The 25,315-nt window shown below is 46.4% G+C and overlaps 1 protein-coding gene across 3 annotated transcripts in view; it reads right to left on the bottom strand.

Moving 5' to 3' along the window:
• The window catches only part of NTRK3 (neurotrophic receptor tyrosine kinase 3), a 211,114-nt gene that overhangs the window by 129,304 nt on the left and 56,495 nt on the right, over positions 1 to 25,315 (bottom strand). For all 3 annotated transcript variants that reach the window (XM_082060583.1, XM_082060584.1, XM_082060585.1), the window contains exons 5-11: positions 21,891 to 22,048; positions 19,510 to 19,652; positions 18,813 to 18,954; positions 16,322 to 16,618; positions 12,914 to 12,937; positions 11,258 to 11,328; positions 9,385 to 9,487 (exon numbers count right to left, since the gene is read on the bottom strand). In XM_082060583.1, the coding sequence (XP_081916709.1) occupies positions 9,385 to 9,487; positions 11,258 to 11,328; positions 12,914 to 12,937; positions 16,322 to 16,618; positions 18,813 to 18,954; positions 19,510 to 19,652; positions 21,891 to 22,048 (938 nt within the window). The remainder of the gene's footprint in view (positions 1 to 9,384; positions 9,488 to 11,257; positions 11,329 to 12,913; positions 12,938 to 16,321; positions 16,619 to 18,812; positions 18,955 to 19,509; positions 19,653 to 21,890; positions 22,049 to 25,315) is intronic.

Genomic DNA, 25,315 nt, shown 5'->3' with positions numbered 1-25,315 from the left:
TGCTTCAAAAGCTACCGAGACGCCCCTGCTCACAGGTTTTCGTTATCCATCTGGAAAATTGTGGATGTCACAAGAGCTTTTAGAGCATCAAGATGAAATCGTCTTGTCAGCAACAAAAGGGCCAGTTCTTCCCTGCCCTAATCCCAGCAGCTGTCTCAGTACCACAGGCTTCTGCACGGGAGGCTGGTGTTGTATCAGGACACCGATGCCAGTGGTGATGGGGAGCCTCGCCAGCATGCTGCCCGCCCCGGAGCTACCGAGGCACCGGCAACTCAGCCCATGTGTAAATCTTACTCTGAAGGAAAACAATGTTTTTCCCTTCACACTAATTCACAGCATCTCATGTGACTCTTGACTGCTGTAGGCTGGGAGGAACTTGGAGCTTTTTGAGGAGGATGAAGCATGCCCTGGGACAGAGACACAAGTTCTCTGGCACCAGCTCCTGCCATAGCTGGTTCAAGAAGAATGAGAAGCAAGCCAGAGTTTTAACCCAAAATTCAGGCAGATCCATCCATTTCCTCTGCCATATTTGTATGGTTCTTCACGGTCTGTGGTTTTTGAAGCTGCATCACCACTTTGGCTTGGGTGGCAAAGGTAGACGTGGAAAAAACACCATGCCAGATGTCGTGTTTCTCAATAGAGCTCTGATCAAAAATGGCTTTTTCCTTTTCTGTGGAGAAAATCCCTCGCTGGCAACAAAGTGAGGTCTTTCAGCAAGGTCAGAGGGTATCCAACAGAACCACAAAACCACCCCAGCACCAGGACATGTAGCAGGCTGGGCTGCAGCATAAGGATCCTAATGTGAAACAGTCCCTTCCAGAAGAGGCTGGTAACTCCTGCAGTTGTTGGTCTGTGGTGAAATAAAACAACGAAGAAAAGCTTTTGTGCAGCTAGCAGGTTCTGGCAGACACAGGGAGCAAAGAGGCTGTGAGACAGAGGATGACCACAAGCACCAGCTCCACGCTCTTCTCACCACAAGCCTGAGAGCAGACAAAAGATCCAGCCATATGGTCTTGTGTGCAGAGCAGAGAACACCGAAGGTTGACAACTGGGCTGGGGTGAGTTTTCATGCACTAAGCATCATTCCCAGCATGGACCTGGTCCACTTTGTGCCCCTCCGTGCCCCCTGACGGCAGCAGCATCTCATACACAGAGCCAAAGGGAGACATGTGGCCAGTTTATGTGGTCATGGTCAATGAGATCTCCTAGGTCCTTTTCCTGAACTACAAGCCCAGTTCACAGCAACAGCGCATTCTATCCTGCTCTCCTTCACCAGCCAGAGCCATGGCACCAACTGAAGACCACTGTCCCAAACAGAAACTGGTTTATAACCCTGTCCCTCAGACACAAAATATGTGAATCCAAACGTGATTTACTCCTACTGTGCAGAAAATACTACCCAGCTGCCTTGTGTACAGGCATTATCTTCTGGTCCATTGACTTTTAATAGCATAGTTGTAGACTGAAATGAGATGCCTGAGCATCACATGGGGTTCTGCATCGCTTCCACCTTCATCAACAGACGCTAAACGCTGGTGCTGATGATAGAGTTTTTGAGGGCTGTCCAGGACACAGGCAGGCTTGTTATTGCATCACAAGAAATAGAAGTTGGAGATGGAATAAGCCCATTAGATGATCAGACGCTCCAGTGCTCTTTACAATTTGCTTCCACCAGTCAAAGCTTGAGTAGCCCAACTGACGTTCCCTTATTCCACTGTCTCCAAGTTTCTAGGCACCCCTTCAAGCACATTCATCCCAGGTCGAAAACCAAGCAGCACCATTCTCTTCCTTTTCTACATTTGCTGTCACAGCTCCCAAACACTGCTTTTGTCAGTCCCGCTGTTTAAATCACAGTTACCTGTCCCTTGACCAAAAGCAAAGCTCTCCCGCTCCAGGGTTTAAGGACAGTGTCGGATCTCAGCCTGACTGGTTAAACACTGCATGAACAAATGACAATCCTACCGCAAGTCACAAGGAGGAAGAGGTGACGACCTCACCAAGGACATCCTCCCAGAGGACCATTTATCAGCATTAACAGTAGCAAAATCTTTTTCAAAGAATAATTGGACAACTGCGGTACAGACCAACTACAATTAAAATAATAATTAGAGGCTTTTGCTTCTTCCCACACTGCCCTGCACCTTATTAAAGCCACATCAAAGCTGACAGTTGTTTGGTTGTTGGCCGCTTTCAGAGAGGCACAGGAGAGAGCGCACGGGATGTAAAGCTCATGGAGGTGATCTCGCTTCATCAGATTAATCACACTGGTTAAAAAAAAAAATAGCCTGTCCTGCTGTTGTTATGTGGTACCTGTTCTGGAGATACACAAAATTATTTTGGCTCTGTGCTGTCAATACAGTAGATTTCATTAAAGCAAAGCCACGTGAAACAGGCAGACACCATCAGATCAAGCAGTAGACAGAGGCTGGAGCTGCAGAGGCAAGGAGTTCACATCACACTGAATCACAGGTAAGTTGAACGTCACTGAGGCAGCTTTTGACACCACAATGTAAGAACCACTTGTGAAAGTTCGTGATGAGACACCTGCAAACACACAACTGCCCCAGGCAAACACTGACCGTGCCAAAGGGCTCATTTGGAGCAAGTGCAGCACCCGGGGGTCCAGCACCTGGCTGCTGACCAGAGCAAATAAGTGCACCTGTGAGCAAGGGAGGTCACACATGGGGAGGAAGACCCTGCAGGAACATGGTGTGAAGGAGGCTCAAGGCCTCTCAGGTCACCTAAAAACTACCAATCTGACTTTTTTTTTTTTTAAACTGCTTTTAGTAGTTGCCTAAAATAGACACCTTGGTATCGTAAAAGCAACTGAAATAGATAATGGCCGGTCAGTGCACTTCACATTGCCTTTATAAATAACCTATTAATACTTCTGGGAGTGAGAAAATGTTTTATTTCTAGATATAAATAAATCCTGATGTCTTGCTAACCATTTATCCTGCAGGGTCATTGGATGCATCTCTCCAGCCAAGGGTGACTCCTTGCTCCTTCAGGCAGCACCAAGCAAGGCACCACTCCATCTTTCAAAGCTTTCACTGAACTAACACCACACCTGGGACCAAAGGACAAGGGCTGTCAGCATTAACTGATGGTGTGAGAGATGATCAGCCTTTGGAGAGAGGAAAGGCAGAAGCAGGTGCCTTATTACAGCACCCCGGAGGAAAGGTGGCATCTCTCGAGGTTCACCAAGAAGCCCAGGGCTGAAGAGCAGCTTTCCCTTGTTGCCACCATACCGGTTACGGACTGCATGGCTTAGCAGAGGATGAGGCACTTATCAGTTCCAAGAGCTTTATGCTTTATCACCTTGAAGGCGCTAAATTAATAAATAAATATTGCAGCTTGCACTTCAGCAGCGTATAAACAGGCATTTATAGAAAGAAGCCCAGATGAAACCACATGCCCTTTCAATCCACTTCCTAGGCAAAGAAAACCATGTAAAATTGAGCACAAGTAGTATATCAAGGGGCTTTTCAAACAAACAGAAGGATACCAACAAGGAAAAGCCCTGACCTCCAACCATCCCACATGGTCTCTCTGCCCACGTGTTTCAGGGTGTTTAGCCCCTTGGCACCGCTGGGCTCTGCTCATCACACACCCAGGCTTAAAGAAAGCAATGGGCTTCCATTTCCAGTCCATTAACATGGCTCTCCATACATCCCTGAGATGCCATCATTAGCCATGTTTTTTAATGTATGCTTGTTTCTCCCCCATAGCCATGCCACGCCGGTCAATATCACTTTGGTGTCTCCTTCTTCCTGCTCCCGCTACATGGCAGGGTCCCCAGAGGATGAAATGAAAGGGCCCTAATCACACATTTCTCCTGAGTAACTCACCCTTAAGGTGTAGGCTCTCCAAGCTGCAGAGTGTTTGTTTTTTCCTATACAGCCACAAACAAATAATCAGAGAAAAACAAGTCATGCATGATTATAGCCAGACTTGGCTAAGGCAACATGGGTCAGAATTAAGCCTTATCTGAAAGGTAGGTCATAGCTTTTGTATACATTTTTTTTCCCTTAAAGCTGCCGTGATAATTGCATGATGAAGAAGAAAAAACAACAAAACAAAACAAAAAAAAATCAACAAAAGTAAAAAGCCAGGCACCCAAGATATCTTTGCAGGAGCTGGTCCTCTTGAACCAGAACCCTGGCACTGTTCTGCAATTGCCTCAGTGGACAGTTACCATCTGTTTATGGAAAAAAAATGTTAATAACCCCCAATCATAATCAAATAGGCAACCACTTTACTTTAAGTACCTATTAACTAATGTTAAATTACAATGGAACAGCTCTGCAAGTACTTCTGACATCCACATGCACATCAGCACTGCCAGCACTTTGATCGGGGCTATTAGAACAAATACCAAATGAACTGTTAGTGATGCGATTCCTCAAACATTACAGAAGGCGTGGGCTGTATTTATTTACTGTTCTTTCATTTTTCCCCCACCTCCTTGTTGTTTCTGACTATTCAGAAAGAAATTATGTATATGTCTGTGTACAGATGTATGCAACACCCACCACAACAGACCCTACAAAAGCCTGGTCCCCTGTATTTTGTTTTCCTGTTTGAGGATGAGCTTTTATATGGATTCTCTGATGCCCAGAAAGGCTCAAGGCTTTTCCCTCAGTGGGGCATCACCCAAGCTGTCAACCTCTATTTAGTCCCTGCTATTTCCAGGATGCCTATAAGGGCATCTCTAAGTCCTTCCTCCCTCTCCTCTGGGTGGAACCAGCCAGCAGATACAAAAGCTGCAGCAGAGAAAGGGAAAAACCAGGCAGGCAGAGCTGGACACAAATGCTTGCACGCACGCAGAGAGGCAGCATGACCACACGCCTTATTTCTTTAGGAAATCAGATTAAAAAGCAATCGACTCTTTGCCAACTATAACCAAGTCTGAACCATTAGCTGGTACTGTCTCTACTCGAAGAAGAAAACCTCATTTGGAGAATGCAAGTAGTTTTTAATCTCAGAGCCTGGAAAATTGTTCATCTCAGCAAAACAACAACTGCTCTTGTTTCTGGATTTTCTCTAGCATCTTTCTTTCTGTATAGCTGCAAATTCAATTTTTTTTTTTTTTTTTATTTGTAATTGTGCAGCACCACAATGAATAAATCACACAAATGTGCATGAGCACACATCCTTCATTCCAATGCACTTCCAAATGTTATAGAAAACAAGCAGAAGGAGCATATCAACTCCATCAACTTCAGTATTTACATGGCCTCCATCACCGTGCCATCCAAACATTTTGTTAGTCTCAGGACTTCATGTCATTATTATTGCTTCATGAAATTTCACTTTTGTTAGTTCCAGGACTTGTGCATGGCTTTTTTGTTATATTGTAAAATTTCATTTCCTGTCATCTGCTGGGAAGATTCAGGTTTATGAGGCTTGCGGTGACAAGCCTGACCCCAGAAGGTGAGCTGTAAACTCCTCCACCTCCATTGGGCAGTCAGGGAACACGGGACACCAGAGACAGAGCAAGTGACAACTGAGCACGGAATGCTAGACTCCCTGCTCCAATGTGGTCTATCTCACCTGTAAATCTCACTCCCCTGGGACACAGCAATACGCCCTGACTCCCAATTCCTTGCTCTATTAGATCCTGTTCTTCCCACAAGGATTTAAAAAGCATCTCAGCTCCCTCTGGATACATCACCCTTTAGCAAACAGTTGCAGCCCATGCTTGAGCCTTCAATGCTTCTCAGTTTTCACATTCACCTTTCCCAGTGGTTCCCCCTCCGCTGCCTCTGTGTTGCCCGTGTAACGCCACATTTCACAAAAAGGCACTTTGTTTGCCATTTTCCTGCTCCCTCCAACACCCCGCTCCAGTGATCCCAAAGCCGCTTCAGCCCACCCTTCTCTCCCTCCAGCTACAGGAGCCAAAGTTGACAGGCGGCCAGAAAGGGGATCTGACCTTCTCCATCCCCTGTTAATGAACATTCTCTTCAGAGGGAGCAGGGAAAGGCGAAGGGGATGGCACGGAGCCAGCCTCCGCAAGCTCAGCCGAGGGACGCCAAGGAGCCGGGAGCGCGACACGTCACAGCCCCTTTCACAAGGAGCTTTTGTTGATGCCACCGCTCCAGCCTGCCGACTGAGCGCTTGGCAGCGCAGGCTTTTCCACCACTTGGCTGCTGGCTGGATCAGTAACCAGGTCATAACCAGAGCGGCAGCTCTGCCAGGACTCTCGTGCAATGCTCCAGTGCTACCAGCCAGGAGAGGACAAATGTGGACACATCATCCTCTCTTAGTCCTCCCCCAGCACATGTGCCCTGAGACACAGTGACTTTATTTTCAGCAAAAGCTGGACACTTGGCAGTCCATTAATCTGCTTTTAAGCCTGGTGGGTAACCCAACGGGACTTTCCAGCCCAACGTGTCATCCAACTTTGTCATTCCAAGTCCACCTCTCTACAAGATAAACCATCTGCTTAGCGCTAGGAGCCACAGAAGGAAAAAGATGTGCTCAGAGAGACTCACGAGGTGCTCTGGGTAACGTGTCCAACATGAGCACACAATGTTCTGCGTCCATGACAAAAACAACAGGAAAAACCTGCTCCTGAAGGCCTGCCAAGCTGGGATTTCAACAACAAGTGGCAACATATCAGCTGGCGACGAACAGCTCCTGATTCAGGGAGTGATGCACTTCCCCAGAAATACTCAGGGTTTGGATTTTGTTCTTAATAAATGATAACATGATGGATGCTGCACAGGATGGCTCCTACCCAAGAATTAACTGATAATGAGGGACCCAGAGGAACGTGCCAGCTAAAGGAGATTTGGAGGTTGTTGCCAGCTCCACTGTCCTGTATCAGGTGTCAGAATAAGGTAGGACCTGTTTGTGAACCCCTGGAAGAGCAGCTCAGGACCACTTAGTTTAAGTGATTTGACAATTTGGAGAAAGGCATCACCTCATGAGCAGAAAATGTCCAGGGAAGAGGAAAGGAACAGCAGCCTGTTAGTGAAGTGGAAGAGGAGATGCCAGGGAAAGACACATCAAGCACAAACACAAGCTTCAAGGTATCTTTGCCAGTTTGGGACCAGCCGCAACAGCTGAGACCCTAAAGCAACCAAGGGAGAGAGTAAAGCTCTGGACACACGGACCTGCAGAGCAGCAAGGAAGGAAAGTTTAGAAATTGCATTTTGTAAAGCTTGCAGGGGACTGTGACATTTTTTGAAGGGGTGAGAAATAAATTAGCTACACCTGCCAGGGCAGGCCATAGCCAGGGTCCCACCAAACATCCCAGCCACTGCAGGTGAATGGAAGAGTTGCCTTTGTGTTGTGGATGAAAGTGGTGAGGTTCAGGTAGAATGCCTGATGCAAAGAAGGGAGATTCAGGCTAAAGACGCTAAGCTTGGTGGTGTGACAGTAATGCCATGGCTAAAGAAAAAAGTGCAGGCAGAGGCACCAGGGAAAAGCAGGAGGCTCAGAGCAAGTAAGGCCATGTCCTAGGGAGACTGCCCACAGGGGAGGAGGATCTGCAGCCTCCAACAGGGAGCAGAGCTTAGGCAAAATGAATAGGTGCCCATGCCCATGGTGGTGTTTATGACATCTATGACTTTAGTAAAGAGCTATCTCCCCGGTTCTAACTGCGTATTTAATTTCTGTCAACTCCATCTCTCCAAGGCATGTAATGAAAAAAACTTTTAGAAACTCTACAGGGTTGTGGTTTCATATCAGAGTTGGAAGAAATACAGCATGGTGAGGACAGCAGGTTCTTCTGGCTAAACATTTTAGCCTTCCAAAAACTGCAGACACAAAGGCCAATCAACAGCACCCCTCTGGCTTCCAGAAATTCAGAATATCCACTAGCATACTTATCCAAACGCCTCTGAATATGTACACACATCTGTTCACCAAGACTGGTTACTCGCAAAGTTCACTCCTCCTTGATTCTTCCATTAGGGTCAGAAGTTTCTTTGCCTTTTCATATTTGTATCTCTAGGCCCCATCAGTGGCAAAGGCCCAAGCACATCCAAAGTGTTCTGACATATCCCTCCAGAAGGCACGTAACTTCATCCCAGTTTTACAGATGGGGAAATTAAAGCAGAGACAGAGGTTAAGACAGCTAATTGCCGACGGACACTAAGTGAGTCAGTGGAAGAGCTGGGAATTTATCCCAGGAACCGTGTTTTCTATTTCTCTACTCCACCCACCAGTCAGTATACCCTAACAGATGGTTCTTATCATTGGACATACGGACTAAATATTGCTAAGTTGGTGTAGAAGATTTGCTATTTAATTAAATGTCCTGTCTTCCATCTCCATAGGATGCATAGGGGAAACTCCAGCCAGAATCCCATCTGGACCCACTCAGGAAATGTCTTTGTAAAAGCAAACAAAGCCCTAGAAATGTTCCCAAACCCATCAACCTGCCCTGCAATGCAGAACCCAGCAAGGCCAGGAAATAGGCTGCAACTCAGGAGCCTTGGAAGAAGCCCATGTTTCTCAAAGTCTGGCTTCAAATGGTGTATGTATGAGCCACCAATTAGGCTGGGAACTACTTTGTCATGTGAAGGCTCTTCCTCCAGCCTCCACTGGGCACCACCAACGCTGCCCAACTGGAGATATCAGCAGAGTCGCAAGAAGCAGATGGCACAGAGTCATCCTACTTTCTCCTGGCATTGGCTCTGTCACATCACAGTGCTGGTGAGACAGAGACCAGTTCTGCTCGGCAAACATCAGATGCCTTCCTGCTTTCTGTAACTACCAAGAACATTTGAAATAGTTCCTAAAGTGGTTATTCACAACACAGAGGAGGAAACCTTCCAACACAGAGGCAGCAGAAAAAGACCTTCCACATCACTGAAAGACAGGTCAGCAATTGGTTTCCCAGTATAGACATTACAAACTTACAGCAGTGTCTTTGTCCCCATTCACGGACAGGCACAAAATGGGTGCACCTGCCTTTCCAACAGAACCCAAACCAATTGCCCATTCTCCTGTTCCCCCCTCACACCCTGTGCTATGCACCCAGTGTGACACAAGGGGAAGCCCAGGTGTCACCAGGTCTGCAAATAAAGATCTCATCCAAGAACATGCTGTTCTAAGTACAATTCCCTCAATACATGGCTGGAGGGAATAGGCTTAAAGTTCTTCTGGGCAACCTGCAGATGCAGTTATGTACTGAAAAGTAAAACCCACAAATTTCTGCCCAGCAGGAGCACATACAGACAAGAACCATCAGTTCGTACCATTTCCATTACTCTCTCAACAAACAGAAGTGGGCTGGACAATGTTCTCTTCAGAAGGCTTTGCCCCAATACTGATAATGTAGGAATAAACCACAACACCTTTCCACGTGTGCTATAAGAGCTGGGCAATCCTGGAAGGTGCCTCCTGCTAGAGGAAAGCGACTGCACGTACCTTTCATCCCAAACTTGGACCGTCGGCCATACTTGTTGATCATAATAAAGAGGACGACCAAGAGGACACAAGCAAAAGCTGCCAGCCCAACCGCTATGGAAACCTGAAAGGCAAAAACCATAGAGTCAAGACAGAGGAACTTAGGAGTCTAGATTGGAACTACAGCACCTCTTTGCCCAGTTAACCTTTTTTCAGGCTCATACCATCTGCTGCAGCCCTGTGGATACCAGCTGTAGAGGAAAATAACAGTGAAAGCAAAGGGCTCTGGCACAGCTTGGAAGCATCACCAGCTGTTTGCAGGACTGGGAGGTTTGGGATCTCCTTGTCAGCACCAGTTGTCCCCAGCCCCTCACTCCACACATCTGCAGGGAAGGAGAACCTCTGCTCTAATGTCTGGGCTGTCCCTCCACTGCACCACATCGTGAGCCTCCATTTGTGACATCACCACTGCGCCGTGACGTCACAACAATAAAGCTGTACCAACCAGAGCTGGAAACAAACAGGAGCAGCAGAAAATTATTTAGAAAGACCAACTCTGTCTCAGTCCAAACATCCCTCAGGACAAAGGAGGAGGGAAAATAACACACCACAAAAAGAAAACAGAAGGAATTAAGTAGAATTGTCGCTTTTTTTTTCCCCAAAACCATTTGGTTTTTCTAAAGCTTCTAATAGCTCCCTGTTTATTATAAGTAGTAAATATTTATACCATAACACTATCTGGAGTCCTTCAATGGAACTGTAGTTCCACTGTATCAGTGTACATGCGGAGGAAAGAAAACCTCCTTGCCCTAAAGGGCTTACCATCTCAGGCTTATATTAATATTTATGAATATTTATGCCTTCAGGTCTTTGCTCAAGATGCTTTTATTGCATTGATGTAAACAACAATTTCTTTGGCATTTGTCCAATTGTTCTCCTGTACTGGGTCTTGTGATGCATTTTGCCTTCGTTTCCTTTTACAAAACTGTATTCTGCTATAATAGAAAATACATCATTTAACCAAGAAAATATAATTTCATTTTTCAGTCCTTTTCCCTGCCCTTGATACATTAGCTACAATATTTAATTTTTTTTTATTTTACCACACTCTATTTTCATCCCCTTGTTTGTTTTCTGTGCTTTATATTTAATAATCAGTGCACATTATTACTCCAGTCTCACTGTTCAAAGCTTTCACTTCAGTTATAGAACATTTTCAATTGGATGAGATCTGAAACCAAGGTGAATTGAGGTTTTTTTTTTTTCATTCTGTTAACACCTGGTGGATTTCAAGATCTTAAAACTTTCACGGAATTAGAGCAGTTGTGTAACACATTATTTATTTCCCCCCCAATACTTATACACAATGTTTTTTGCTTTTTCTACCTGAATTCTGTAGGAGAAAGACAATGTTGAGATCGGATAAGCCATAGGCTTTGTTTCTTTTTTCATTTTTGGCATGCCCTGCAGAGCAGGAGAGAGGGCAAACTGGCACTGACAAAATTGAACCAAGCTAAATCCAAGTCCCTTCACAGGGCTAAACTTAACAGCTCAATAACAGCACGAAACACACGATTGCCTGTTTGTTTGTTCTCTGGGTGCTGCCTTTTTAGAGTGAGAATTTCTGACCCTGCCAGCAGCAACTTCACAGGACGCCTTATTTTCAAAGAGCTGCCTGGTTCCACACTGCAGACTCAAGAGGATCAGATGGTTCGTGTCAGTATTTTACTTGCCTGACACAAGCCACAAAATCCTTCTGATTGTTGTCTTGAGTCATAAAGAGAGAGATTTTTCCTTGCAAAAATCTCAAAACAGCACAGGAACGTAAATACCGAGTCACCAATAAAAAGAAATGCACGTAAAACAGTTCTGTAGTGAAGAGGACAGGACTCACCCCAAAAGTGTCCTCCTCTGGTTTGTGGGTCACAGTGATCGGTGGGGTGGGACTCACTTCATAATCACCAACTGAAACCAAAACACCAAAGACAGAAGATTCAACGTGGCTGCCATGGGACTCCCAAGGCACATCCCCAATGGCAGTGCCTGACTAATGAGATCCAGGTCACCCCTAACAAAATCAGCCATCAGGGAGTTCCCTGTGCACATGAGCAGAGAAAACACAGACCGGGACAACTCTGATGTCCCTCCAGCCTTACAAATGAGAAACATTTGGGTGTCTAGTGTCCTTGGGTGGGTGGCCTCCACCACTGAGCCATCTCCTAGAGTTTTCAGAAATCTACTGGGCTAAGTAGGGTTAAAACACAAGACTGACTCTAGCAGAACTTGATCCAAAGAATCAATTACTTGGATGCCTGAGTTGTTTGGGTTTTTTTTGGTGGGGGGATGCGAGGAAAGAAATAATCTATAGAGGAAATGGAGGAAACTATAAAAGTTGAGTCCTGCTTCTCACCCCAACCCACACTAGAGAATATGTTGTAAATGGGCCGTGACACCCAAATACTTTGTGGATTGGCCAGCCTGCATCTAGTTAAGACCCCTTCTCCTACACCACAACCCAACTGGTTAGAGTTTTGGTAATATTTGTCTCCAGCCCTGCCATTTAGGACCACAAAGACTGTCATTTTCACTATAGGACCTTCTTCAGGGTGTCGCTAAAGGGAAATGAGCATCTCCTGAGCTTTAGAGACTGTCCACAGTATCACAGTATCACAGTATCACAGTATCACAGTATGTTTGGGATTGGAAGGGACCTCAAAAGATCATCTAGTCCAATCCCCCTGCTGGAGCAGGAACACCTAGGTGAGGTCGCACAGGAACATGTCCAGGCGGGTTTTGAATGTCTCCAGAGAAGGAGACTCCACAACTTCCCTGGGCAGCCTGTTCCAGTGCTCTGTCACCCTCACTGAGAAGAAGTTTCTTCTCAAATTTAAGTGGAACCTCTTGTGTTCCAGCTTGATCCCATTACCCCTTGTCCTATCATTGTTTGCCACTGAGAAGAGTCTGGCTCCATCCTCATGGCACTCACCCTTTATATATTTATAAACATTAATAAGGTCCCCCCTTAGTCTCCTCTTCTCCAAACTAAAGAGACCCAGCTCCCTCAGCCTTTCTTCATAAGGGAGGTGCTCCACTCCCTTAATCATCTTCGTTGCCCTACGCTGGACCCTCTCCAGCAGTTCCCTGTCCTTCTTGAACTGAGGGGCCCAGAACTGGACACAATATTCCAGATGTGGTCTCACCAGGGCAGAGTAGAGGGGAAGGAGGACCTCTCTCGATCTACTAACCACCCCCCTTCTAATACACCCCAGGATGCCATTGGCCTTCCTGGCCACAAGGGCACAGTGCTGGCTCATGGTCATCCTGTTGTCCACCAGGACCCCCAGGTCCCTTTCCCCTACACTGCTCTCTAATATGTCCAGCTCATCAGAAGCTCCCCAGTCATCTTGCTCATGCGTGGGGACACCAGGGCTTTGTGCAGCCTCTATCAGTTTCCTTTTGGGTTCCTGATTTTTCCTCCAGGAGCACTTAAGTCACAGGGGGGCAGGGGAAACCACAAAACACAACACCCAAAGAGCAAGGAGACACTTACTTGAGACAAAGTTGTCCGTACTTTCTGTGGAAAGGACAAAGAGAGAAGCAAGACAGTTAGCAACATAGTTAAGGGAGAATGGTCTCATTCCCAGCCTGACTCAGACACACTCCACCAACCCAAAAAGCCCAGAAAACCAAAAGATTTCATATTTTCTCCTGCATGGGCAACTGTAACTGGAAATTGCTGCAGGTGTGCCAGCAGGACATGCTGGATAACACAGGGTAACTGTGAGCAGCTGAAACAGGAGAGGAGGGATGCTACTGCCCAAACAGAGAACAATTAGCAGTACCCCGTACGGGAGACTTTTGAATGGTCAGGAAACAACCTTGCTTACATCAGGTGAGCAAAGGTCAACAGAAGCAGATTTTGCCCAGGGGGAAAGTCCTACAGGGACATGAATAAGCTCCCAGGAAGGAGAGTCCACCTTGGAGCAGGAGGTTAGAAACCTCCTCCGGTCTCCCTCCATAGCCTGCTGAACCACTCATGAAAGCTGATGGCATCTGAAACGGACATGGAGGCTGTAGCTGTCCTAGAGCTGCCTCTCTCCCCAGCTGTCAGCCCCTCCACTGCTCCAGTCTATTCAGTAAAGCTCCAAAGGCAGCCGAGGCCTCAGATGACGAGGTCTAAAGCTCTTGGTGACACTCAGTTTACATAGCATGAGAGCAACGTCAGCTTTCAATTCACTCGCCCATGTAAGAAGTTGAGCCTGATATTAACTGGAGTTTACACAGCTTTGCTGGCAGAGGGTTCCTGGAAGGATGTTGAAACATTCATGTTGAAGTACGGGTGAGGTTTGGAAGGGAAGCATAAAACAATCCCCAGGTGACAAACACGGCTTTCCAAACCCAGGGAAAAAAAACCTGAAAAAATATTTTTGTTTCAAGTCAAGCAGAAGAGTAACTTTCCTGGGCTTTCTCCAGCAAGATGGAAGAAAAAAATAAAAAAGGAAGAAATATTTCATTTGGAGACTTTTTTTTGCTATTACAGCAGACAGAATCTAATCATAAAACTCTTCTGCTTCTACATATTCCCCTTTCTATTTTTCTCTGCTGGACTAAGCAAATTCAACAGAAACCCACACAAAGTTTTTCCCACTAAACCCTATTTTTCAAAGCATAAAACATAGCCAAGAAATTTCAGCCAACTTGAGTTCTGTGAGAAGTTCCCAAAAAACTGAACGCTCATCAAGGGGAGGTGGTAGGTATATTAACCTATGTGGATTAAATGGTAAAGACACCAGTGACAATATGTAATGAGATTTTTATCAGGAGATGACACAAATGTGTCCTGGCTCCTAAAGCCACAAGATCGCAGAGAAGCGGGATATGGCATGAAGTGCATCTCCCAGCTCCCGTCCAGGTTCTAACAGCACCTTCCCCCTCCCCAACTCGGGAAGCACAATCTGGCACCAAGACAACTGGGTTTTCTAAAAACCCATGGTCACCAGTCCTCTTCTATGCTGATAGGAAGTTTTCCAGGAATTACGCTTGCATTAATTAATTAAGACTAATTAATCTCATCCTGGGTAGCGGCAGCAAAAACCTTGCACGTGCGAATAGCCATAGGCAATAAGCTTCTTGAATGAACCACATTGGGGAAACCTTCCATTTGTGGCATTTTCTAGGGAAATCTACCTTCAAATGGGAAATTATAAATGTCAGCTGCATTGAGTGTTAATGTCAGTTGTGACAGTGGACGAAGTAACAAACTTCAAGGAAAGTAAATTATATCCTGCATTGGGCTGACAGGGTCTGCCAGAGTGAGGAACGGCTTGGGACTTCGGACCAGAAGAAATAAAAGAAATGGGTCAGTTCTTGCTGAGAGATGGTTTGGGGTCTGTAAATACTCCACACCAACACCACATACAAAGCGTGGGTGAAGATGCACTCACAAGGGCAATATTTTACATATATTTCACACAAATGGGTTCTCCCAGAACCTTTGACAAAAGTGGCTCTTCAAACATCAACGTGCCTTCCCACATCACAGCAGAGCTCAGATCCATTTCCAAAATCAGCTCTCCGAAATAGCAGATCTGCCCCCTTTTCTGGAGGTCCAGCACCTACTTAAGAGCTGTCCCCATTTCACAGATGGGGAAATGGAGTCACAAAGGTGGGACCTGACAGAGCTGAGACCGCAAACCTGTACCTCTCTGCACCCACCTACGTTTGATAAGCTGCTCTCCTGCCTCGACAGCAGGAAACATAAATAGGTCAGATAGCCAAACAGGGCATCATTCTTGAAGCCTGAATATAAATTTTCCCATCCATATCAGCTCATTTGTTCGATTGTCAGATCTTCAAGGCAGAGATCTGGGGTTGCACTTACGATATTTGACCTGAAGGAAAACTCTGTGTACATATATGGTGTGATATAAATAATAAATGAGAGTTACATTGGTATTTTTCTATATTTAGCAAACGTCCTATTTTACTGGATTTTCTTGGGCTGTAGGGGCCAATTTAGAGCTGCCACTTTCTCATGGCATCATTCCTGAAGGCAGCAGCATGCACAGGTCTTAACTCCATAATGGCCAGCATGGTGTCGCAATGACAGAGAGCAGACCAAGACCCTCCATGCTCCTATAGAGCTGACAAGTCACCACAGAAGTCTCTGAAGTCTCTACTGCACTCCTCAGAGCTGAATCTTCACATCCTCAAATCTTCTGGTTGGTTGGTTTTGGTTTTTGTTGGGTTGTTATTTTTTTCAGTTAAGCCCTGAATCACCAGGGAGTACATCAGGGAATCCTAAACAATCAGTTAAGAAATCCCAAACTGAGGCAAAGCAACTAATTGAGCCATCGCATCTTTTGTAGACCTGTCATCTTGGAATTGCACATGTCATATTTAGAAAGAAAACAATCCTGACGCTGCTGCATCCAGCTATAATCATTTCAAACACAAGCTAAAAGAAAAAAAAGGGAAGAGCTGCATCATTTTAAAGGGCTTTCCTTTCTTTAGTTTATAACTAGCAATCACATAGAAGAATACTTTCTCTGAAAAAAAAATTGGGTAACCTCTATGGTGCACCCCAGAGGAGATTAAAAATAATTGACCAAACTTGCATTCTATTCACACTGAAATCCCTAAAGATCTTAAAAAAGAAAAATAAAACCCCAAACGACAACAACAAAAAAAAACAGGCACTGCAGAACGTATTACACAACCAAAATATCTAAACCAGTTAGTCTCTCTCTCTCTCTGCATTAAAGAGCTGTTATGACACCAAAGCACACTTGAGTAGGAGAATCACATTGGTCAGAAGAAGCCTCCAGAGGTCATGTCTTACAACCTGCTGCTCGTACAAAGCCCAACTTGTGTTGTCAAGGCCTTGCCTAAATGCAATGTTTACTGGTGGGACCTTCGGACTTCAAGCAACCCTAATGAGATAAACTGAACATCCTACCTGGAAAGGGCTTTTCAAGGAAATGTCCTTTGATGGTTTGGTTGGCTGAGCCCAGCTGGTTGGTGGCCACAATCGTGTAGTTGCCATTGTTGTAGTGAGTGGGTTTGTTGAAGAGCAGACAACCCTCAGACACTTCCCCTTGTTGGTAAAACTCCATGTGGATGATCTCTGTCTCCCGGAGGATCTGGCCATTGTGCAGCCAGTGAAGGGTGGGAGCTGGGTTCCCATGCACCGCAAATGCAATGCAGTGCTCCAGGTGCAGCACCGGCTCCTCCAGAGTTAGGATGCGAGGGGGATCTAGCAGAGAGAAACACGGCAGGCTCACAGCATACCTCCACCCATATCATGTCTCTGTGCACCATGGAAATTGAGATTATTGAAAATACAACCTCCAAAAACCCTGTTTTTCTTCTACTCTTGCCATGGATGTCTGCAAAGAAGCAGCACTAAGCCACAGGAACCATTCCATACTCCCCAGAAGGAGGATCTGAACCATAGCCAGCTCTCTTGGACTTGTGAACATGGGGTACAAATTAATGACAGGGATGGTCCTTTTGCCAGTATAGAAAACAATTAAGCTTGGAGTTGCCCTGTCTACACACTTACTGCTGCTCTCCTTCCCTCAAGGGATGATGGGGAGGCTGCCTGTCCCCATTAAGGAGGACACTGTGATGACGTAGCACCCTTACATTACATGTGTGCAAGGTGCCCCTTGGGGGCTCTCCAGTCACACTGAGCAATTCGGGATTGCATGGCTGTGGAAGGAAGCATCCCTCAGCGACTGCCTGTCCTTGGGGGTTTTGACTGCCTGAATATCCCAAAGGAGTTCCTACCCGCCAAACACCCTCCAGGGGTGTTTTAATTAAAGGGAGTAGAGTGGGAGACGGAAAAGAAAAGCAGAGATTCCACCTGCAATTTATTACATATGCATTGTCTTCCCCCCAGGACTCCCAAGAATTTAAATGTTGCCCTGCCATCACTTCTGAAACCCCATTTACAACGCCTACATTTAAGGTCCCAAACCTCAAGGCTGGCAAGGTCTGAACTAGAAAAACAGACTTTTGTGCCAATACAAAGGACAAAAAAAGATGTAGGTCTTGCCTAAAACTCTCCTTTTCCTGGTAGCATCCAGCTGCAAAGACAGTCATGAGGCATCCGCAGGGAACAAACACAATGCACCAATTTTGACCCATCTTTTGGAAAAAAGAATGAATTTTCAGGCAGTGGAGGTGGCAGAAAAAGGTGCAGAGCTGGTTGGAACTGAGCAAAATTCTCCCACCAGCACCCACCTACCCTGAACCACAAAGCCAGATCCCAGCCACCTTGTTTCACTCACAAGCCCAGATCTGCATGTGGCTTGTTCACATCTTCCTGGCAAGGAGGATTCAAAACAGGCAGCCACCTACACGTGCACAAACCCGGATCTTTTCAGCGTGAAATTACAGCCTGAGTGATGTGTCTGGGCAACAAGAGCAGAGGTAGCAGAAACTGTCAGCAGCTTAGAGGATTACACCAGTGAAAAAAGGCATTGGCATGGTGCTTTTTAAGGTGTGGAGGAAAAGATGTTAAACACAGTGCAAAAAAAAAACCACCTGCTGACTAATCACCTCTGAGCTGATGTGAACTTTAATTATGTCCATTCTTCAATCCATCAATAGTACTTATTGGGAGGAAGATTAAAGTAGTAAAGCATCTGCTCTCCTCTTTCCAGTCCCCTGTGACTCCTTGTCTTTACAGTGGCTCCTACACTGGACACGCAACACATGTGGGTTCACCAAGACCAGCCAGAATCCTGCATGGGTCTCCACTCTACCTGGCAGGGTTGAGGGTAGGGGACAGATTTTCATACTACAGAGTAAAAGCAAATATTACAGACGCAGCAACACATAGTAAATCTCATCCGCTTGAGAGCACAAAGCTGTGTAAACTTCCTCTTAAGGTCAGGTTTGTGTGAAGTTATATTACAAAGCATAGAGAAAGTTTAGCTACTTGCAGCTAAAAGTGAACAGTTGAAATTTGACATGTGCATGTTTATATGGCATTTGCTGTTTAACCTTGTAGGAACAGACCTAGGAGGAAGGAGGATGCACTAGCATCTCTGAATTCAGAGGCAAGATTTACACTGGCTTTAGCAAGAGGGACATTTAACGACTCACATGGCACCAGGGTGAGCAACTCTTGTGTTTGTAATCAGAGTTTTCTTACTCTGCTGGATCTTCCAAGAGATAGGTGGAGTAATGTCCACCACCAGTGTAGCACTGCTGCTCCTTCCCCTGCTCTAGTCACTCATTTCTGCATTAATGGAAGCAGCAGGAAAGTAAAAATAGACACTTAAGAGATAGATGTGCAGGGATTCTCTTCCTCCTGACTGTGCTCAGCTCCTCACCCTCAAAACCAGAGTGTCACAGGTAGCAAGTGGACATGCATTCACACAATTCCCAGGGCAGCCCTCCAGTCTCTATATGGTCACGGTCTCTCTGCTGCTACTTACAGTAGACAGTGAGCAGCACACTGGCATTGCTCATCCCCACCACGTTCTCAGCAATGCAGGTAAGCAGGAACCCGTTGTCCTCACTGGTGACATTCACCAAGGTCAAATTGATGGCATGAACATTGGTCCAGTTGAGGTTGGTCTAAAAATCCCAGAGAGAAATACAGGCAGAAATCAGTGTCTGAATCAGAAGCTGAGGATCCCAGTTTCCATATAAGATGCAAAAAGGTCTCAAAAATCCAAGGACAACTAGGATCTGGGTGAGGGGGGGGTCTGATTAAGTACACTGTGTCCTATAAGAGGAACTACTTGGAGGGGGAGACCCATGGTGTTGTAGCACTAATAAACATGGCTTATCTCTACAAAAGCTTTCTTAGTTGCTTATTTCAGCTACAGTTATTGCAGACACCTCTGTGAACAGGTGTTTTCATTAGAGGAGACAGGACTTAATTCAATTAGGGAGCACTGATATATGAAGCTATCTCATCTTTCCAGTCACACAGAGGGAAGATTCTGTTGCCTTCAGGTAGCTGCCAGGTTCTCATGTGGATTCGGTATGCCCTTTCACATTTCTCACAGCAGTCTCCAGCATCTACCTGACCTTCTGCCCTTCATGCACAGACCTGAGGAACCCAAGGCAACTGCCTTGTCCACACCATATGGGGCACAGGCAGCACTGAGGTCCCACAGCCCTTACCTGGTGCGTGTTGATGGAGTGGAGATCAGCCACCGTCCAGTCGACATCAGGCAGCGGCGAGCCCGAGCCATTGCAGGTGATGACAGCGTTCTCCCCTTCCCGCACCGTCAGGTTCACATGGCTCACGCTGATCTCGGGGAGGTCTAGGAGAACCAGACACCGAGGTGCTCAGGTATGGAGCAGCATTTGCTACAACCAGCTGCAGGGGGCACACGTGTGGACCCAGATCCTGCCAATCTGTTTTCCAAAAATCAGCCTCCAGCACCCTGGGATAAGTAGCAGGAGGCAACAGCATGGCCTTGCCCTACTGAGGGAGGGATGAGGCATAGAGACAAGGGAAAGCATGCACACTGGAGATGTGCCAACTGAAAAAACCCTCCCATCATACTTGAATTGGTGTTCAGTGCTGGCTGCCCTTCCCAAAAAACCCCTTCTCCATCTCTTCTGCTCCCACAGAAGCTGCTCTCAAGGGCAGTCACCTGGGACAGGAAAGCCGCATGTGTTGGAAGAGGATCCAAAGAGTTCCCACCTCCAGGGACAAGGCAGAAAGTGCCCAGCACTTCAGGCAAGAAGAGTGTCCCTCTAATTTATAACAAGCAAAAGACGATGACCAAGGCTGTGTCCTCACATCAACTGCAGCTCTCCTAATAAAAGGTGTCCTTGTTCTTCCTTAGTGGTGGCAGAGAGATCCACTGATTTATGGTAGCCATGATTTACACCACTTTCTTACTTGCCACAGGCGCCAAATATCCTTGCAACATAAAACAAGATCGTGCTGGTTGCAAGAAGAAAGGCAAACAGACTTCTTGCATGAGGAAGGCTTTCTGGGCTCATCGTAAAAGCAAATTGGGTGGGCAGGGGCGAACAGACTATTGTAGGGCACCAGCACCCACCACACTGACCCAAACCCATGGATGGGGATACACATCCTTTCAGTGCCATCAGGGGGTGGCATCAGGAGGGAAGCAACATTGCATGGATTTGGGGGATGCCAGAAAAGAAGGCAGCAGTCAAAGTCTGGAAAAGTTGCATAGGTGGCAGGAATCATCAGAGAGGAAGGTGGGAGAGACACAGGTGGTCTTAGCAGGTTCAGCTGGTGTGAAATGTGACCATACTAACTCATGCCAGCCCCCAGCACCAAAGGAAAAAGACAAATGAGGTGTTGTTACAACACCCCTTCAGTCATCTTAATGCTTGAACAGATTCTCCTCTGGAGGAAAGCAGATCAGTGTGGTTCCCTTCCAGGAGACTGCAAGGTCAGAATTGGTGCTCACTCTGCACACCAGCATGTTTGTGTTCCCAAATCAGCACCCTGCTGTCCCATCAAGTCTAATACCACCACTGATTAAATCACTTCCTCCTGCCATCCCTGATCCCTAAGGATTGGGTTTTTCCCCTCTAATCCTTGGAGATTATTTTTCCCATTGGGGGAGGAAATTACAATAGTCTCTCGAATCTTTTTAGCTCATCCACATGCAGGTACACTTTGGCCAATTTTCAGAGCTTAATAAAGGGACACAGTGAACTTGGGAAAAAAAAAAAAAAAAAAAAGAAAAATAATGCAAATACAAATGTGCATGCTCTATGTCTAGTACCACTACAAAAAATAAAGCCAAATTCCTAGAACAGAGGACAACCATCAGAAAAATAAAACCTCTAGTTTTTTGGGGGTTTTGTGAGTTTGAGAGCTGCTTGTGTATAGACAGTTTAACTGTGCTGTTGAAAGTACACCTTCTCCTTACTCTGCAAGGGATGCTTTCCAGTAATGGCAATAACAGAGCAAAAAACTGACACCAAGTAGGCAGCTGATGTGTGAACAAGGTGAAGGAAAAAGGGATAACTATTGAATATGCCTCATGTTGCTCCTGGGGCCAGTGGACTCTTTTAAACATCAGCAGGAAACAGAGAGATATAAAGTCACTCCTGCCTCTTCCCTACAGATATGGGCTTTCAATTGAAAAACAAAAGAAAATGAATAGAGACACGTATTTCCTAAGAGTAATTACAAAAGACACGGTGCCAGCATCTTTTAACAATATGCTGTTTCTAGGATCTGATAGAGAAAGAGCAACATGAAACACATCCCTTTTCAAGACATCACGTAGACTCATCACAGACACTTTGTCAAGCAGCAGCATTACAGCGAAGGAAGTGCCTCAAATCACTCGATACCTTTGCACATACAGAAACAGCAGCCCCACATTTACCCACATACTCCATTTTTAATCCACAAATTACCCCCAATCAGCTTTGATGATCTTATTCTTGACTCATGTGGTGGGATTCTACAGCACCAGGCTCCCCAAGAAAATGGTTGAACCAGAGGTGCCAGATAATGCAGGGGTCCTTCCTGGCACCCCAATGGTCTCAGGAGTTCTTACCACACTGGGTGATGTTCATATCCTGCAAAGGGATGATGGCAGCATCCAAGTTCATGCAGGAGAGGTCCTGGTACTGCAGGTTCGCCTCACCCTTCTCCTGCCAGAGCTGGATCCAGCGGATGTCGCAGCTGCAGTTAAAGAGGTTCCTCTCTAGTCTCCTACAGGCAGAGAGAGCATGAGAAAGGATGGTGGGGTGGGGAAGGACGAGCAGGGCCATCACCTGGCCCCAGGATCCCCAAACAGGACAGCCACCATGCAAAGGGGTCTTTTGAGCTAGCAGAGAATCTCCTCCAAGTTATTTTCCTAGGGTCTTCTGGTACACGCTGTTCCTACAACTCCAGAGAGACAGAAGTTACACATCCACGCATTCACACAGTCTCCTTCACGCACACACACACAAGGTTTTACATCTCCCAGGGCAGCCCGTGGATACAATCAGCGTCTTTCACAACAAGATCTGCACATCTGCAGCTTAGGCCCATACAGACACCCAAAACATTCCTCCTTCAGCAAAGCAGCAGCAACACCCCACTGCCCCAAAATATTGATTCACATCTTCAAAACCCCTTCAGTGGGGGTCCAAGACTCAAAGCCAACCTCCAGCCCCACAAGTGCTCAGTGAAGCTGGCAGCTCTTCTCCCGAGTACCCTGTCTGAACACAGGCTCCTGGTGACCCAGGACATGAGCTAATGGGCAGGGTATCACACATTTTAATCAAATCAAACAGCACTGCACAGAGACCCTGCTGACCTGGCCAGGAGAAATGGAAAAGTACTGCCTTTAATGTACTTCATTTAAAACACAGTTACACACAGTTTATATACCAGGAATGTTTATTATAATTGATTTTCCAACCTATTAACCATTTCATTTACATTTTTAAAGCCCTGCAGCTCTCTGTGGAGATACGAGGGCAGGTCCCAGAAGGGAGGAGAGCCCAGTGCTCAGCCAGGACCGACTGAGTTACCAACAGGGGTTGCAGGAGATACAGCCTAAAAAAAAACAAAGAACAAGAAAAGCTCCCCACATAACCATGAAACAAAAGAAAGCAAGAAGAAGCAGAGGAGTCAGTGCTACAAAAGATGAGCTCAGTCACCCCAAAGCAGAAGAGCATTTCCAAAGCTCAAACCATTGCTTCACCCAACATCTAGATTCCCCTGTCATACAGGGGTAAGCTGCTTTTCAGGTCTATTCCATGTGTTACTGCAAAATTCATGCTTGCTTTTACAAAATTAATTCCACCGCCTAACAGGATTTGAAACCAGCCTTCCAAATACGTGCAGCTACTGTTTCATCCACGCAGTACTGCAAAAGGAGGGGAAGGGATCTTCTGGTATCACCCAGGGTTGTTAAACCTGAACCCCAATGATGCCACTTTGAATCTCCTCATAGAACAAGATGACATCTGACCTTTTGGGTTTGTTTGTTTTTTTAAGAACAAACACTATGTTCAACTTCACTCTATAGCTTTTCATTAGTTCATTCCTTTCCCATCAAAAGCACCTAAACCTTTGCATGACAGGCGCAAGGCTCAGACAAGCAACTCAAAGGCCAAAGCACTAAATTTAACAGATCAGAGCAGATTAGTGCAGTGGTTTGGTAGGACTCAAATGATGAGACATTCCCTGCGTGCTATAAGTACTGCCAGCACCCCTCACAGGCTTTGCATCCTCTCCATCAGAGCCATGAAGCCACGTGCTCCACGGGATTCTCCCAAGGTCATGCCCACCAGCAGGACACAGGATGGCAGGTGGGTAAGAGCTGTGGGCTCAGCAGGTCACGTAACCTAAGATGTACCCTGGGACCCTGCAGGGACCCAGGGGAGCTCAGAGGCAACGGGGAGAAATTCTGCTCCATTGCAAATATCCTCATGAAACGAGGCTGCTGGGGAGAGCCGCTGTCCCAGCACTTAAGGGCAGCTCCGTAAGTAATAGACGGCAGCTTTGCCGGCCATTGCTAATTCATGAAGTCCCATGAATAATACAAGAGCAGCGAGCTCCAGGGCAGAATTACCCACGACCTGCCCCAACATCAGCGATGTAACTCGCTCTAATCGAGACCCCCAGAGGGGTTTTTACACAAATTAACTCCCATCACCAGCAGCTGGTGGGTAGAAGGGGCACAGATGTGTGCACCCCTTTTCCCTAACACACATCACAAAAGCATCCTTGACACATGGGAGATGGCCTCCCTCGTCGCCTGGTGCCTGCCTTGCCAGCCAGCTTTCTAGAGGTGCACAGGGATTTCCATGTTCACACTGTCCTACACCTGCCCAAAAACCTGAACCTCCAGCTCTCTCCTCAGACCCTATCAGTGCCCCAGGCTTGCAGGGATCATTAGGAGCTGCAGCTCCTTCTAACCCTTCCTATCATGACTTCTGCAATATGCCCCCTCCACCTACAGCCTTCTGCTTGCTGAGATGAACACACCTGCCCTTTTCTGCAAGGAGAAGCAGCCCAGGGAATAGAAGACATGCTTTGGCCAAAACTCTCTATCGGGCCAGAAAGCATCGCCATGTGCTGTGGAGATGTCTCCCATCACAGTGGGAACAACAAAAAATGGTGTTGAAAGGCACGACTGGGCAGGCAAGAGGCTGTTCTGCTTAATGGGTGCAGCAGTGAGAATTAAGGCAAGGGGCTCCTTCTCATGAGACATATCCAGCACAGGTTACTCCCAGAGAGGACAAGTAAACCCAAAGGGCATTTTTTGCATGTAGCCTTAGCCTGGAACTGTTGCCAAATCGTTGCCTGGTGATAGGTACTCAGGAGCTTCTGAAGACCTCGTTAAAACAGAAAATGCCTGTGAGAAATAGCAAGTGTCACAGCCACAAGCAAGCTGGAGTCTCGGCACAAGCAGAGTTGCTGCTTTCTGCACCAAGGAGTTGACACAAAAAGGGACTGAACCCACACATGAGCCAGAGCCACCCACAAGCCTTGGGAAGCACAGGTTTGCAGCAAAAGCTGTACTCATCACCTCCCAAAGCTGCCTGGACAACCTATATCAGGGTGAGCCGGGGCACGAGAGGGATACCATCAGCATGCCAGTATATACTGGGACAGACAGAACTTCACACACAAGGTTTTTAAGGCTAGGCAGTTAAATGAGACATCTACCCACTCATCAGCTAAAACAAAGCTGTGTCCAGCTAAAGCCTCTCAGAGAGCAGCAGAGATCCTTGCCACACTTCTGTCTGTTTTGCTTCACATAAAACTACTGCTGAGGTTTCATACACTTGCAATTAAAACACTCTTCAACCTCAGGACTGAGACCACTTCCCTAAGCTTGAGAACTAAAAAGCACCCAGCAGAGAAAGAACAAAACCTACTTTTGTTTTTCATTTCTATTTATTTCCCAGAACCAAGGCTTCTCTTGGTGGTCCAGCCAGAAATGTTGTTTCCAAACCCCTGCCAAAAAGGGATGGGATA

Source organism: Streptopelia decaocto (assembly GCF_964273445.1).
Source record: "Streptopelia decaocto genome assembly, chromosome: 9".
NCBI classification, from domain to species: domain Eukaryota; kingdom Metazoa; phylum Chordata; class Aves; order Columbiformes; family Columbidae; genus Streptopelia; species Streptopelia decaocto.
This window is presented reverse-complemented; position numbering and strand designations above follow the sequence as displayed.